General features: G+C 43.1%; 1 protein-coding gene across 3 annotated transcripts in view; it reads left to right on the top strand.

Annotated features, from left to right (window-relative positions):
• The window catches only part of rfx3 (regulatory factor X, 3 (influences HLA class II expression)), a 53,474-nt gene that overhangs the window by 20,628 nt on the left and 15,159 nt on the right, over positions 1-17,687 (top strand). For 2 of the 3 annotated variants that reach the window (XM_031803318.1, XM_031803319.1), the window contains exons 2-9: positions 3,276-3,400; positions 3,490-3,578; positions 6,332-6,605; positions 11,017-11,091; positions 11,389-11,570; positions 11,917-12,036; positions 13,787-13,911; positions 14,224-14,339. In XM_031803318.1, the coding sequence (XP_031659178.1) occupies positions 3,281-3,400; positions 3,490-3,578; positions 6,332-6,605; positions 11,017-11,091; positions 11,389-11,570; positions 11,917-12,036; positions 13,787-13,911; positions 14,224-14,339 (1,101 nt within the window). In that variant the 5' untranslated portion in view covers positions 3,276-3,280. The remainder of the gene's footprint in view (positions 1-3,275; positions 3,401-3,489; positions 3,579-6,331; positions 6,606-11,016; positions 11,092-11,388; positions 11,571-11,916; positions 12,037-13,786; positions 13,912-14,223; positions 14,340-17,687) is intronic. The other variant, XM_031803320.1, reaches the window with a different exon arrangement.

Here is a 17,687-nt window from a genome sequence, read left to right as displayed (position 1 = left end):
TATCACGCACTATACTGTGCTGTACTATCATGCACTATACTGTGCTGTACTATCACGCACTATACTGTGCTGTACTATCACGCACTATACTGTGCTGTACTATCACGCACTATACTGTGCTGTACTATCACGCACTATACTGTGCTGTACTATCACGCACTATACTGTGCTGTACTATCACGCACTATACTGTGCTGTACTATCACGCACTATACTGTGCTGTACTATCACGCACTATGAAGGGAGAAATGCATCTGAACACAACCTCTGGTATATCACTGAAGATAGAGAGGATGAGTAGTAGGGTGGAGAGAAGAGGGGGTGGAGGAGGACAGGCAGACCCCGGAGAGATCCAGGGCTCTTAGGAGACAGGTTAATTAACCAGGAGAGGCTTGGTCATGGAAACTAAGTTCAGCAGATGAGGGGGAGTGTGTGGGGGGTCACCGTGGAGGACAGAGCAAGAGGAGGAGAGGTGGCTGTTCTATGATTAGCCTACATGCTGCTTTACTGTGAATGTCTCCCTCTGCCCAAGTCCTCATCTCACCGTAGCTCTGTGTGTTCAGGGTTGGGTCGTTAGCCAATAAAGATGGATTCTAAATCTCTGACACCAGATACATTTTTGGACACCTATGCATGTGTTCCAATGCCGAGGTGTGAGAACAAACTAAAAACCGTGGTTTGACAAATACGACCACATTTTCACAAAATTAGCCTAAATGTGTTTGGCAAGAATTAATCAACAAATGTCTGAATGATAAAAAATCGTTGGAAGATGTGAAGGGAACAGATTTGTGAGAGCAGAGGGAGAAAGATAAGCTCATTAGGGCTGTTAAATATTAACTGTTTTTTTATTGCTGTGAACACGGAGACAGGAGACGAGCTCTCTGCTCGGACCACTGACTCATACACTACCCTGAGTACATTCAGTACTGCTGGCCACAGCTGCCTGTTCTAGCAGCCCAGCAGTCAGAATTACAACGGTGCAGTCAATGTGATGAGTTGCTTAAGCACTGACTCTCAAATGGACAGTTATTGTACACACAGAGTCGGTATTCTTATTCATATTATACCACAGAATAATGATGATATGGTATTGTGACTGTATTAGTACATGTTGTGCATAGATGATTGGTTGAGAGAAGCTTCTTCCCAGGAACCAAATCATCTAATCAAATGACAATTTTATTTGTCACATGCGCCGAATACAACAGGTGTAGACCTTACCGTGAAATGCTTACCTACAAGCCGTTAACCAACAATGCAGTTCAAGAAAGAGGTTAAGAAAATATTTACAAATAAACTAAAGTAAAAATAGTCAAATAAAAAAAGTAACACAATAAAAATAACAATAATGAGTCTATATACAAGGGGTTCCAGTACCGAGTCAATGTGCAGGTTAGAAGAGTTATTTTGTATATGTAGGTAGGGGTAAAGTGACTATGCATAGGTAATAAGAAGCGAGTAGCAGCAGTGTGAAGACAAAGGGAGGTGGGGGGCGTGTCAATGTAAATAGTCCTGGTGGCCATTTTGATTAATTGTTCAGCAGGCTTAAGGCTTGGGGGTAGAAGCTGTTAAGGAGCCTTTTGGTCCTAGCCTTGGCGCACCGGTACTGCTTGCCGTGTGGTAGCAGAGAGAACAGTCTATAACTTGGGTGACTGGAGTCTTTGACAATTTAATGGGCTTTCCTCTAACACCGCCTAGTACATAGAGTTGAAGTCAGAAGTTTACATACACCTTATACATGTATACAGCCAAATACATTTAAACTCTGTTTTTCACAATTCCTGACATTTAGTCCCTAGTAAAAATGCCATGTCTTAGGTCAGTTAGAATCACCACTTTATTTTAAGAATGTGAAATGTCAGAATAATAGTAGAGAGAATGATTTATTTCAGCTTTTATTTCTTTCATCACATTCCCAGTGGGTCAGAAGTTTACATACACTCAATTAGTATTTGGTAGCATTGCCTTTAAATTATTTAACTTGGGTCAAACATTTTGGGTAGCCTTCCACAAGCTTCCCACAATAATTTGGGTGAATCTGGGCCCATTCCTCCTGACAGAGCTGGTGTAAGTCAGGTTTGTAGGCCTCCTTGCTTGCACACGCTTTTTCAGTTCTGCCCACAAATTTTCTATAGGATTGAGGTCAGGGCTTTGTGATGGCCTTGACTTTGTTGCTATTTTGCCACAACTTTGGAAGTATGCCTGGGGTCATTGTCCATTTGGAAGACCATTTGCGACCAAGATTTAACTTCCTGACTGAATTCTTGAAATGTTGCTTTAATATATCCACATAATTTTCCATCCTCGTGATGCCATTTATTTTGTGAAGTGCACCAGTCCCTCTTGCAGCAAAGCCCCCCCACAACATGATGCTGCCACCCCTGTGCTTCACGGTTTGGGATGGTGTTATTCAGCTTGCAAGCCTCCCCCTTTTTCATCCAAACATAAAGATGGTCATTATGGCCAAACAGTTCTATTTTTGTTTCATCAGACCAGAGGACATTTATCGGCCATTCCGATTAATCGGTCGATAGTCCTAACCGACTTACCAAAACTATAGTTTGTTAACAAGAAATTTGTGGACTGGTTGAAAACTAGTTTTAATGACTCCAACCTAAGTGTATGTAAACTTCCGACTTCAACTGTAGGTCCTGGATGGTAGGAAGCTCGGCCCCAGTGATGTATTTGGCCGTACGCACTACCCACTGTAGGGCCTTATGCCGAGCAGTTTCCATACTAGGCAGGGATGCAACTGGTCCGTATGCTCTCGATGGTGCAGCTGTAGATCTTTTAGAGGATCTGGGGACCCATGCCAAATCTTTTCAGTTTCCTGTGGGGGAAAAGGTTTTGTCGTACCATCTTCACGACTGTCTTGGTGTGTTTGGACCATGATAGTTCGTTGGTAATGTGGACACCAAGGAACTTGAAACTCTCGACCCGCTCCACTACAGCCCCTGTTCATTCGTCAACATGGATACAGTAATACCATAGATATAATCTAGAATTCATGTCTCTGTGAGTGATATTGATTTTATACTCCCAGAGCCAGATACTCCTTAGTTAGCACTTAAATTGTCCTGGTACTGTGCATCTAAACCAAATTGAGACAAAGGTTTCTTGTGGAGTTCTTTGCAGTGGACTTTGTTCTGCCACTTTGGCGCCAGGCCAGAGAAGAGCTTGTGGTTCTCCTATAGTCCGTCTATCAATGTGCTCCCCTTCATCGATGGCTCTGGTGGTACCCAGTTGACCAATGTGTCCTCTCTCTCCTGCAGGCGCCATGCAGACCCCTGAGGCAGGCGCTGACTCCGCCTCCACTGTCCCTCTCCAGACCGCCGTGCCTGTGCAGCCCGCAGGCTCCGCCCAGCAGGTGACCTCTCAGGTGCCTGTCCAGCAGCAGGTAAACGGTTGTGTGTGTGTTTGTGTGTGTGTTCATTTGCATGTGTTTGATTTGTGTGTCGTTTCTAACTTGTTGCCCTACGGTTGCAGACCCAGACTGTTCAACAGGTTCAGCATGTATACCCAGCACAGGTGCAGTATGTGGAGGAGAACAGTGGCGTCTACACCAACGGAACCATGTGAGTGTTTAGTGTTGCTCATCCACCGCTGCCTTTGTCACTCACTCTGCAGTGGCACTATACAGTGGCTTTATCGTCTTCTCTGTAGTCAACGGCAACAGCTAAAGTCACTTCACAGCAGTAGTTCTGCCACACACACATGGCGGGTGCGGAGGGCGTAAGTAACAGCACAGTGAAGTACTGTGTGATTGTGTGCAGTCACCTGGAGATGACCAGGAGTATGAATAAGTGCTGCGCACTCCTTGGATCGGGGGACAAGGTTATGTACACACTCCACAGGCTGGGGCTGTCCCATAGTGAGTGACACACAGTCACAAATCGACCGACAGCAGTCTCTGATGGAGGGGCAAGGCCTGGCTAATAATCAGGACAGAAGAAGTGAGCTGAGCACACACCCACTTACTATTTGAGTCTGTTAACAGTGTGTTAGTACCAGCTGCTTGTCCCCTCCATAGTTCTATTGGGTATAGAAGTAGATTCACTACACACCAAAAGAGTAGATGAGAAAGGGGCAGGAGGTATTTCTTACCGTTCAGATGATTTGTCAACGAGTCATTCCGGTGCCCTAAACTTTCCTCCATAACCTGGTATTTCTCCAGAGTTTCGGCATAAGTTTTATTTGATTTATTTGGACATTGACGCTTTTAATATGGCTTTGGATTTGAGATCAAATGTTTTATGAGGCGAGAGAATAGAAATAGGACAGCATTCTGGTAAATAAACTTAAATTGAGGTTTTTATTACTGCACTAAAAATATGTCAATTTAAGTTTATTTGCCGAAGCGCTGTCTGATTTCTGTTCTTTGGATTATATACAAGAGAGTACAGAATGTCACCTTTTTATTTGAGGGTATTTTACTACATATCTGTTTCACCGTTTAGAAATGAAAGCACTTTATGTATCTTGGCCCCAATTGTAAAGTATGTGGACAAATTCACTTATAATGTATTTCATTTTGTCAAGTTTAGTATTTGGTCCCATATTCCTAGCACACAAACACTGCGTCAAGCTTGCTACTCTACAAGCTTGTTGGATTCATTTGCAGTTTGTTTATGTTGTGTTTCGGATTATGTTGTGCCCAATAGAAATGAATGGTAAATAACGTATTGTCTCATTTTGGAGTCACTTTTATTGTCAATCATTATATAATATATTTCTGAACACGTCTACATTAATGTGGATGCTACCATTACGGATAATAACGAATGAATCGTGACCAATGAGCGAAAAAGTTAGAGGCATTATTATCACATATGACACAATACATTATTTACCATTCATTTCTATTTGGCATAACATAATCCAAAACATAACCCAACATAATCCAAAACATAACCCAAATGAATCCAACAAATTTGTAGTGTCAAGCTTGATGTAGTCATTGCGTGCTAGGAATATGGGGCCAAATTATTTCTGCATGGTATACCGAAACTTCGGTACCTTTTTGATACTAGAACATGAAAAACATTTTGGTACTCAAATGTTTGTTTCTTTCAGCACTTCTGTCAAATGTGTCTCACTTCGTCTACTGATTGAGAGAGGATCAAGTCTTTTTATCAGCGAGTCCATGTCTCTCTTGTAGCGCGAGTGCACTGTGCCTGCTCCAATTACTCATTGCTAGCTCTAGCCTGAACCACTACACTCACTGGGAGTCTGGGCTGCGTAACGTTAGCTTCCCACTCATGCTGCATGGAAGCTAACACACAGTTTCAACACAATGTTGAAACTGTTCATTACTGTTTGCAAAACGATGTCTGTTACAGGCTAGAATGCTTTACAATGCAAGAACAAACTGTTAGCTTCCAGTTTTGTAGGCTAACTTTTCTTGCTAGCTTACAGCTGAAGCTAACATCAAATTTACTACCCTAGTACTTTTTTTGTGCAAACCATAATGCAAAATATGCCGATTGTCACCACAAACTTTATTAATTCAGTTCAGAGCAACTGACTGTGTGTGTGAATTACTTCTTTATTGGGTCTTAAGAGACAGCGCACACTTTTTTAAATAAAATAAGAGATTGCTTCTTTTATGCAAATCTTGTTCAGCTGTATAATAAAATAAGTCCCAAATGGAAGGGAAGCTAATAGTTTTTTCCCTCTGTAGCCCCATGAAAGCAGCCAAATCAAGCTCAATATCTCAATACATGCACACACTCCTATTGAATATGCATTTCCCATATTGAATATGCACTCCTATTGAATATGCATAAAGTGCATTCATTTCTTAGCGGTGAAACAGATATGTATGAAAATATCCTCAAGTAAAAGGTGACATGCTGTACTGTCGCTTCATATGAAACATTTGATCTCATATCCAAAATGGAGTATAGAGCCACATTTTAAAGTTTTAGCATCACTGTCCCAAATTTATATGTAGGGGAATGTATATAAAGGTCTGAGAGAGAGAATATGTTTCTGGTCCACAACACCTGTTGTGTCAAGGCACTGAAGGGTGTCATTATATCAGAGGCCAAGGTAATGGTCTGAGTCACTGCAGAGGAAAACGACAATCACACAAATCTCTGTCGGCACGGCGACTCCTCAGGTGATTTGTGTAACTATGGAAACTCCACTTTCATTAACACAGGAATATTGCCTTCCCGTGAAGGCTCAGAATGGCACCACTAATTCACATCAAATAGGCACTCTAGCACCATTCAAACTTTCCTTTATGTAAAAGGAAATTATCCTGACCTATCACTCCTGGGGGGGGGGGAAATTCCTAACTTTTCCCTCCATTGTTTTTGCCCAGACGGACGTACTCGTACTCCGAGCCCCAGGTGTACAGCCAGAACAGTGGAGGGAGCTACTTTGACACGCAGGGCAGCTCGTCCGAGGTGTCTACAGTGGTGTCGTCCCATGGCATGGCCAACAATGGAGGGGGGAACGGGGGTCTGACCATGGGTCTGGCCGGGGGGCAGATCATCAGCAGCTCTGGAGCCTACCTCATCGGGGGCAACTCCATGGACAACTCTGCCCCCCACCCAGCCACCCAGACTACCCGAGCCTCCCCGTCCACTGTGAGTGTACGGCCCCCCTTTACTTACTCTTCTCGTCCTGTCAGTCTGTCTGTCTGTGTCTGTCAGGCCACTCTCTCCTGCCTGTCATAATGCATATCTGAAGCCTTTCTTGAGTAACTATAGTACCACTTAGCTACTTTATGTCAGTGTCTGAGAATGTGTTATTTAGTCCAGTCTCGCTCTGTCCTGTCCTGTGGTCTTCTCAGCTAGTACTTTCTATAGGTATCTACCCTTCCAGTGCTGTAAATTGGAATTTCCTCTCGTGCTGTGTTTTAACTAAAGATTAAAATAAATATTAAATCATATTTGTTAGTACTGCTTTACTGTGTCGTGAAGCTTTTAAGACAAAACACAATGGGTGTGTTTGAGCAGTAAGCGTAACGAAGACTACCGTAGAGGGAAGTCGGCGAGTGAAGTCAGGGAGTTGCATCTTCGACAGCCGAAAGTCGGACACTGTAGGGGTTTTCCAACAGCAAGGCTCAGACCAACATGGCAGTGTCAACAAAGCTGCTGTTATTTCTAAACGCTTTCCTGTATAAATGTCACAAAACTTTATACCCCCATATCACACACTCACAAACTGAAATCATATCGGGGTCATACTTGCAAACATTAGAAACAGTTTAAATGTAAACAATTTCTCAATCTAAAACTGTTCATCAGGCAGTTAAAATCGTTGATTTTGATACAACGCTACATTGTAGCTAATCCCATCAGATAATCTGGCACACGTTAGCCCTATGCTAACCTCACCAGATGACCGTGATTATTTCCTGATTATTTCCTGTCAAAGACCTTAGACTTTATATCCACCAACCAATGGCATTTCTTAAAATCAATCCTGGCCACCAGAGGGATATTTTAAACCTTAAAATTCCAGATTCACTTTTGTTCCATTGGTCTGTAACAAAATGTTTTGTGCCAATATTGCATCGAGGCATCCTTGACTAGACTACTAGCTATTAGTACTAACGATAGACAAAATGTTCACGTTTTTGCATATATTTGACACACATTCATGTTCTTTCACAGCAATAAAGATGTAAGAGGATTGTACAACATGTACGTTGTATATTCGTTGTATATTCGCAAATTGTAATAAAATAAAATAAAAAAAATCTCTGACGCTCGAGGTCTTGTCAAATACCCTACATGACCAAAAGTATGTGGACAGCTGCTCGTCAAACATCTCATTCTAAAATCATGGGAATTAATATGGAGTCAGTCCCGACCTTTGCTGTAATAACAGCCTCCACTCTTCTGGGAAGGCATTCCACTAGATGTTGGAACATTGCTGCGGGGACTTGCTTCCATTCAGCAACAAGAGCATTCGTGAGGTCTGGCACTGATCTTGTGCGATTAGGCCTGGCTCGCAGTCGGTGTTCCAATTCATCCCAAAGGTGTTCGATGGGGTTGAGGTCAACCTCTGTGCATGCCAGTCAAGTTTTTCCTCACCGATCTCGACAAACCATTTATGTATGGACCTCGCTTTGTGCATGGGGGCATTGTCATGCTGAAACAGGGAACTAAGGGGCCTAGAATTAAGGGGCCTAGCCCAAACTGTGAAAAACAGCCCCAGACCATTATTCCTCATCCACCAAACTTTACAGTTGGCACTATGCATTGGGGCAGGTAGCGTTCTCCTGGCATCCGCCAAACCCAGATTCGTCCGTCGGACTGCCAGATGGTGAAGCGTGATTCATCACTCCTGAGAACGCGTTTCCACTGCTCCAGAGTCCAATGGCGGCAAGCTTTACACCACTCCAGCTGACACTTGGCATTGCGCATGGTGATCTTAGGCTTGTGTGTGGCTGCTCGGCCAGGGAAACACATTTCAGGAAGCTCCAGATGAACAGTTATTTTGCTGACATTGCTTCCAGAGGCAGTTTGGAACTCGGTAGTGAGTTGCAACTGAGGACAAAGATTTTTACGCACTCGGCGGTCCCATTCTTTGAGCTTGTGTGGCCTACCACTTCACAGCTGACCTGTTTTTGCTCCTAGACATTTCACAGCACTTACAGTTGACTGGGGAAGCTCTAGCAAGGTAGCAATTTTACAAACAGACTTGTTGGAAAGGTGGCATCCTATGATGGTGCCACGTTGAAAATCACTGAGCTCTTCAGTACGGTCATTCTACTGCCAATGTTGCCTAAGGAGATTGCATGGCTGTGTGCTCGATTTTATACACCTGTCTTGTTCTAATATACACATGTCAGCAATACACAAATTTCAAGGGGTCTCCACATAGTTTTGTGTGTATATATAGTGTAGCTGTAATTTACCCTTACTGCTAACATTAATTTGTGGCGTGATCCTCTAAGGCAGTAAGCCCAGAGACGGCAAGGTTTTTATTTGAGGAAAAATCGCTCCATTGTTGGTCCTCAAGTCAAATAACGCATATGTGACAAAGTAGATGATTATAAAAACGCATATAAAACATTGTACATGTAAGTATAGCCTACATGTCTATATAATATAGCAAATATTATTTATGTAGCACTGCCAGTAGCTTGTGTCGTCTGGAAGAGGGACTCTAACAAGAAACTCCTCATAAAATATATTCGTAATCTTCATTTACAAGGTTTTGCCAACACACTACCACAATTAGTGTAGGCCTAATATGTGGTTTTACATTTGTGCCACCCCTCCAAGCCATGTGAAGTGAGTGATTTTAGGTTGTTTTGTTATAAATGTGCTTGTTAATAGGCTGTTTGGGGAAAAGCTTCTCTGGTGAAAACATGTGATTGGAATGATTTCATTTTTGTCATTTGCATCAAATGTAAGGTAAACAACAAGTTGTAGGTTACATTCGTAGAAAGTGTCTCCTCGCCAGACGAGGGCGTAATCGCTACGGGTATCCTCTACTAGGCTTTCACCTCACAGGCCTGGAAGCCGAGGCTGCCCTATGGAATAGTTGACCTGCATGGGGGAAGGTTTGTTCCTGGGTTGTCATGTTCTGTGCTAAGCTAGCAGTAAGACGAAATATGAATCGTCGAAGAGAGAAGTTGATCAGCTCGTCTTTCTATCCACGCCTTACACAATCAAGGAGAAACACTTGAGCAACGAGGCAAGCAGAGACATGCTGTAAAATATGTGCTGGCGATGTAAAACAAGTGCTGTTGAGTTAATACATTTAAATACCGTTTTTTAAAGTTATTTTTCAATGGGATTATTAGCAGTTGTCACTATGACAATGAAGACACCCTGAAAGCACGGAATGACCTTGTTACCACCTTATTAGTAGGCCTACAGCGTGCAGTAGGGTGTGTTGATCAGTTGATTGACAGGTGTACTGTAGAACGATAAACATCAAACTTTCTTCTAGTGTGGATGCTTGCAAATGTGGGTTCTTTAAAATAACTTAACACTATTACTGCAATACTGCCATCTGTAGGGTGATAACAAGAGTGCTTGACTTTGTTAAGGACGCTGTTATGGAAAAGCGTTTGTTCACCTCAATCTATGTCAACATTTGTAATTGGCTGATGTAGAACCTGTTCCAGGAAATCATCACTGTCATCTGGTGAGGTTAGCATAGGGCAAAGGGCTACCGTGTGCCAGGTTATCTGATGGAACCAGCCACAATGTATCGTACTGTCATGTAAATCGACTATTTTACTTGGCAGATGTGTATTTTGAGACGGGTCCAACAAAAACAACCTAATGATTGGTTGACACATAGTGCCTCCCACAATGCAAGTGAGAAGCAACTGCAGCGACTTCATCAAAAACTGCATGACCTTTGATCACATCATTTTTGTAAAGTTCGTGCAGTCGACATGGAGTCGCAAGTCTGACAATTTTTTTTGAACTATAATACAACACTTTGAAAGGACTTGAAAAAATTGGTCTGCTCCAACATGCGCAGTGAGGTCTCTCTCAACATGCGCAGTGAGGTCTCCCTCAGTGGGTCTGTGCTCTCCTCTGGTGGCTGAAAATGGTAGTTTCACAGCTTCTGATTACTGTGGCGCTTGTTTATTTATGTAACCTTTATTTAACTAGGCAAGTCGGTTAAGAACAAATTCTTATTTACAATGACAGCCTACCGGGGAACAGTGGGTTAATTACATTGTTCAGGGGCAGAACAACAGGTTGCTCCCGGGATTTGATCCAGCAACCTTTCGGTTAGTGGCCCAACGCTCTAACCACTAGGCTATGTGCCGCTTGACTTTCTGTTAGCACTCTGCTTCATTAAGACAATGGGAAATGTAATTCAAAAGACAGTTAGGTGAATTTAAGTTTAAACTGACTTTGCTATGCTGGGCTTTTGGCACTAGTTTGGGTGACGCTTGCTTTCGGAGCTGTTCTGGATTTTTCTGATTTTCTATGTGTGTCAGTACTGTGTCAGTATTCTAGTGCAACCTTTTCCTTTGTTGTTTTTGTTTTTCCTTCTATTTTTTGCTCCTTGGTCTATCAGATTGAAATGGCGATTGAGACGCTCCAAAAGACTGAAGGTTTATCCAGTCAGAGAAGCTCGCTGCTCAACAGCCATGTAAGTCGCCACTCTAAACGCCTCGCCTGCCTGCCCTCTATTGCTGTTCTCACTCTCTAGTACCTCCAGAACTCTCCCTTTGCATCTCTCTCTCTTTCTCTCTATGGTGGTGGGGGTTCTTCCTGTGCTCCAATTTTAATTTTTCGCTGCTTTAGTTAATTGTGCTTTTATAGCTAGGGAAGGGGGTGTTAGTATTTACAGACAAGTGGGGGGTGAAACATGCATCTGCTGTGGATTACAGAGAGGTGTAATGACATACATGTGTGTAATTGACAGAATATCTTTTCTCCTCCACAGCTGCAATGGCTACTGGATAACTATGAGACTGCGGAGGGGGTGAGTCTGCCTCGCTCCACCCTCTACAACCACTACTTGCGCCACTGCCAGGAGCAGAAATTGGACCCGGTCAACGCCGCTTCCTTCGGCAAGCTCATCCGCTCCATCTTCATGGGGCTACGCACGCGACGCCTCGGCACAAGGTGATCTACTGAGAGGACAGACACGCTCTGATAACTCCCTCTGCACCTTGCACCCCCTTCTCTCCTTCTCTATCCTGTCACTGCATCTCAAGTCCCCCAGTTCTGCTCTCCCTAACTCTCCTCTGACGCCTTCAGTTTAGTCTTGTCCTTTCCTTTTTCCTTGGTTGTCTTCATGATTTCCTGTTTGGTATTACAGCATGTTTAAAAAATGTAATAAACACATTTAAATATTTTTTGTTCTGAAGTTCTGAAACACAGAACTTTTAGCTGTCTGTTCGTGTGTGTGTGTGTGTGTGTGTGTGTGTGTGTGTGTGTGTGTGTGTGTGTGTGTGTGTGTGTGTTGCAGAGGGAACTCAAAGTACCACTACTATGGGATCCGGCTGAAGCCGGACTCTCCTCTCAACAGACTGCAGGAGGACATGCAGTACATGGCCCTCAGACAGCAGCCTGTCCAACAGAAACAGAGGTATAATATGTGCATTCGGAAAGTATTCAGACCCCTTTACCTTTTCCACATTTTGTTACGTTACAGCTTTACTCTAAAATTGATCAAATTGTTTTTTTCCCTCAACAATCTACACACATTACCCAATAATGACAAAGCAAAAACAGGTTTTTAGAAATGTTTGCAAATGTATATAAAAATACTAAAACTGAAATAACACATTTCAGTAAGTATTCAGACCCTTTACTCAGTACCTTGTTGAAGCACCTTTGGCAGCGATTACAGCCTCGAGTCTTCTTGGGTATGATGCTACAAGCTTGGCACACCTGTATTTGGGGAGTTTCTCCCATTCTTCTCTGTAGATCCTCTCAAGCTCTGTCAGGTTGGATGGGGAGCTTCAATGCAAGTCTCCAGTAATGTTCGATCGGGTTCAAGTCTGGGCTCTGGCTGGGCCACTCAAGGACATTCAGAAACTTGTCCCGAAGCCACTCCTGCATTGTCTTAGCTGTGTGCTTAGGATCGTTGTCCTGAGTGCTCTGGAGCAGGTTTTCATCAAGGATCTATCTCTCTCTCTCTGTGCTCTGTTCATCTTTCCCTCGACCCTGACTCGTCTCCCAGTTCCTGCCGCTGAAAAGCATCACAGAATGATGCTGCCACCACCATGCTTCACCATAGGGATGGTGCCAGGTTTCCTCCAGACAAGACCAAAGCTAATTGGCATTTCATCAGACCAGAGAATCATGTTTCTCATGGTTAGAGTCCTGTAGGTTCCTTTTGGCAAACTCTAAGCGGGCTGTCATGTGCCTTTTTACTGAGGAGTGGCTTCTGTCTGGCAACTCTACCACAAAGGCCTGATTGGTGGAGTGCTGAAAAGATGGTTGTCCTTCTGGATGGTTATCCCAAATCTCCACAGAGGGACTTTGGAGCTCTGTCAGAGTGACCATCGGGTTCTTGGTCACCTGCCTAACTAAGGCCCTTCTCCCCCGATTGCTCAGTTTGGTCGGTCGTCCAGCTCTAGGAAGAGTCTTGGTGGTTCCAAACTTCTTCCATTTAAGAATGATTGAGGCCAGTGTCTTCTTGGGAACCTTCAATGCTACAGACATTTTGTGGTACCCTTCCTCAGATCTGTGCCTCGACATAATCCTGTATCGGAGCTCTATGGACAATTCCTTCAACCTCATGGCTTGGTTTTTGCTCTAACATGCACTGTCAACTATGGGACATTATATAGACAGGTGTGTGTCTTTCCAAATCATGTCCAATCAATTGAATTTACCACATGTGGACTCCAATCAAGTTGTAGAACCATCTCAAGGATAATCAATGGGAACAGGATGCACCTGAGCTCAATTTCGAGTCTCATAGCAAAGGGTCTGAATAGTTATGTAAATAAGGTATTTCAGTTTATTAAAAAAACTGTGTTTCCCTTTTTTGTTATGGGGTATTGTGTGTAGATTGAGGATTTTTAAATATTTTTTAATGCATTTTAGAATAAGGCTGTAACGTAACAATGTGTCGCAGTTGTAAATGAGAACTTGTTCTCAACTGGCCTACCTGGTTAAATAAAGGTGTAATAAAACAATAAACAAATTGGAGTCAACACGGGCCAGCATTCCTGTTGAACGCTTTTGACACCTTGTGGAGTCCATGCCCCGACGAATTGAGGCTGTTCTGAGGGGAAAAGGGTGCTCAACTCAATGTTAGGAAGGTGTTCCTAATGCTTGGTATACTCAGTGTACATATACAAACAGTACTGACATTGTCCTTGTAGGTTTAAGCCGGTGCAGAAGGTTGATGGTGTGTCTGGGGAGAACTTCTCAGGCGGTGGCCAGCACACCCCCAGTGCAGCGGAGCAGACCGTCATTGCACAGAGCCAGCACCACCAGCAGTACCTGGGTGAGTGAGCGGTGTGTATATTTCTGTGTGTTTAGACTGACTAAGTGACTTTCAGCATCAATAGATTGCTACTGTTTGATGATCCCTTGTTATTAATACGTTTTGATACCACTTCATGAAAGTGCTCCTCCGCTGAGTGCTGTAAGGGTTCCCCTGTCGGGTTATATTCTGCAATGAACCACTGATAGGATTTTCTCAGCCTTCAGTATTTCCTTGTTAAATATCTACCCCTGTGTTCCTCTGCTTTAAACTGGATTCATAACGTGAGTTGTGGTTGACCTTGTCTGATTTCTATGCGTCTCTCCCTGACAGACGCATCCCGGGCGCTGCCAGACTTTGTGGAGCTGGACCTGGGAGAGACCAACGTGGAGAACATCGGCCCAGACGACATCAAAGCTCTCCAGTCACTATACAGAGAGCACTGTGAGGTCAGAGATTATCCATCACCTCTAACAAAGTTCTACTGGAAAGTTTGTATTATTCTCTACGGGGTAAATTCAGACCAGGTACACGCATATAAATGGAACTTCATTCTATTTTCATGCACTTTCCTCTCTGCACACATTCTGACCTTGATCTTAAGCAAGGGTAATCAAATGTGCCCAACAGGTATTAGTTTGGGGTGGAGATTGCAGAAATGGAGGTGTATCTACAAATCAAATCAAACTTTGTCACATGCGCTGAATACAACAAGTGTAGACCTTACAGTGAAATGCGTACTTACAAGCCCTTAACCAACAGTGCAGTTCATGAAGAGTTAAGAAAATATTTACCAAATAAACTAAACTACAAAATAATAACAAGTAACATAGTAATAACGAGTCTACATACAGGGGATACCGAGTCAGTGTGCAGGGGTACAGGTTAGAGGTAATTTGTTCATGTAGGTAAGGGTGAAGTGACTATGCATAGATAATAAACAGCGAGTAGCAGCAGTGTACAAAACAAATGGGGGGGGGGGCAATGAAATAGTCCAGTGGCCATTTGATTAATAGTTCAGCAGTCTTATGGCTTGGGGATGAAGCTGGTAAGGAGCCTTTTGTTCCTAGACTTGGCACTCCAGAGAAAACAGTCTATGACTTGGGGGACTGGATTCTCTGACAATTTTATGGGCTTTCCTCTGACACCGCCTATTATATAGGTCCTGGATTGCAGGAAGCTTGGCCTCAGTGATGTACTGGGCTTTACGCACTACCCTCTGTAGCGCCTGTTCGGCCCGCCTTTTCCTGTAGTCCACCATCAGCTCCTTTGTCTTGCTCACATTGAGGGAGAGGTTGTTGTCGTGTTTGGTCGTGTTTGGCCACGCAGTCGTGGGTGAACAGGGAGTACAGGAGGGGACTAAGTACACAACCCTGAGGGGCCCCGGTGTTGAGGATCAACGTGGCAGACATGTTGTTGCCTACCCTTACCACCCGGGGGCAGCCTGTCAGGAAATCCAGGATCCAGTTGCAGAGGGAGGTGTTTAGTCCCAAGGTCCTTAGCTTAGTGATGAGCTTCGTGGGCATTAATGGTGTTGAACCTTGAGCTGTAGTCAATGAACAGCATTCTCTGTTGGGGCGGTATGCGAATTGGAGTGTGTCTATGGTATCCGGGAGGTACTGATAGCATAAGCTACCAGCTAACTGGTAATAAAATGTGGTAAGTAGTAGACTCAAAGAGAAAGACAAAAGTTGAACAGTTTTGAACAAATTCAAGAGTCTTTTTTTATACATTTGTTTTACTTTCAATTACTTAGCTAGCAAATTCAGCTAGCTAGTTTAGCCTACTCAAACAGAGAGATGCTATGTTAGCTGGCTATGACTATCCAACACGGGACCTTTTACAAATCACATGCTGACCAGACCGGACACGTCGCGTGCGTCGCAAAATAAATGTAGAAATCCATGTTATTCAATTATTGCACCCACACTGCTCGCACGCGCCAACGAGCGTCTGCGATGCCACGGGCTAAAATAGAACTCCTTTCTATTTCTGACGCAGATCGTGCTGAATGTCCTGCCTCTTCCATCTCCTCATTGGTTTATAGAAGCAGGTACCCACGTGCCATCTCCTCATTGGTTATACCCACGTGGGTGATTGAAAGACTAACTGTTTTGCCGGTAGTCGTGGTAATACTATTAAAGTTTAGATGCCTATCACCATATAAGTTCAACGATGAAAAGGCCTCGAAGGAGGAGAGATGACTAGAAACGATTCGGTTGGCCGTTTTATGTGTGGATTAATTTGTCGGAGTAGAGGACCTTGTGCAGTTCAGGTAAAATAACAACTCAATGTTTATATCGTAGGACAAATTAGCTAGCAACAGCAAGCTAACTAGCTAAATTGCCATACATGTTTAATGCTTTCGATCTGTCCCCAAATTAATGTAATTTGTTCAGAGTTTGTTTTGGTATTTTAACCTGTGTGTCGTGATCGCGTTTGGTGTAGGGGGACAAAATACATTTATGCACGATAGCGCCCGCGTGCAGCCGGTTTGGGTTCCGTGTCAAGGTAAGCTTTTAGTTTTACAAATGTATTGCCACCGGGGGCCCACAGGTGTAACTGCTTACTAACTGTACACTGTACAGCATGATTGTAGCCGGTTTACTAACGCGTTAATTCTATTAGCTATGCTGACTATGACGTTACTTTAGCTAATATGGTGACAACGATGTAGGCTGTGAGTAGCGGTTATGATATGAAGGTTTGGCTTGGAAAGTTTTTTTTTGCATCTACAGCTGATGTATTGGTCATTGAAGTCCACAAGTGAAGGGAAACGGTGAGAAGAGGAGAGCGCATAGATGCGAGAAGGAATACAATGAGGTGATTCTGTTGAAAAACGTTCTTAAACAGAAGCTTACGGAATTAAATGGGAATAAACATATGTGAATTTGTCCAAATGAAACTTGTTTGCAACTTTTAAACTAATGATTACACCCTAAATCAGCTAGATGCAGGCAAGAGTGTGCAAGGCTGTATTGAATGTGTCACTGTTCTGTCACCTGAAATCTTTCTCTCGACCTGTGTGCACCTGCGTTCTAAACTTTCATTCATAGGCTAGGTTGTAGCAACCTTATGATGGGTATAGGGAAAATTTTAGTATTATGTAGTAGCCTAGACCTATTGATGTTACATTGAGCTAGGTGAATGGAATATGAATAACAGTCATCCAATATGCTGTAATAAAAATAAGGCCATGCTCGTAAAAACAAATATTGTCCTCCCTCATCTTAAACGGCACTGACCCCCACTGTTGTACACTTTTCTCACCTTCCAATAATTCATGGATTGAATATGGCAACTCACAGGATGAATCAAACCACTGTATTGTTTTATTCAACAATATATTTAGTGTGTAAAGGCTCTCCTCGACCTTAAAAAAAAATATTCATAAATACATTCCCAACCCTAAGTAATCTACAAGATCAGAGTATTTTTTAATCTTAAAGGGATGGCTTTAGATAAATGTACTGAAAACCCTATTTCGCGAACACTCCACGAGATAATCTATTGGCCAGCAAGAGTGAGGGATTTTCAGCAGTTGAATTGAATGTATTCAGTATGCGCAAGGGAGCCACACCCATAAGGTAAGTCTTAATACCAACTACTGAGAAGTTCTTGAATCAAAAAAAAAGAAGAAAAAGCACAGATTTTCCAAGTCTGAATCAGCCTCCATGTGCAGATGAATGGGGGCTTTCTTTGGCATGCATGATATTTACAAGTCTTCATCTTCATTGATCCACACCAGCTCATCCACACTAATCAGCTTGACTGTGAATAGTTATTCAGCTCAGTTG

Source organism: Oncorhynchus kisutch, linkage group LG23, assembly GCF_002021735.2.
Source record: "Oncorhynchus kisutch isolate 150728-3 linkage group LG23, Okis_V2, whole genome shotgun sequence".
Taxonomy (NCBI): Eukaryota; Metazoa; Chordata; class Actinopteri; order Salmoniformes; family Salmonidae; genus Oncorhynchus; species Oncorhynchus kisutch.
This window is presented reverse-complemented; position numbering and strand designations above follow the sequence as displayed.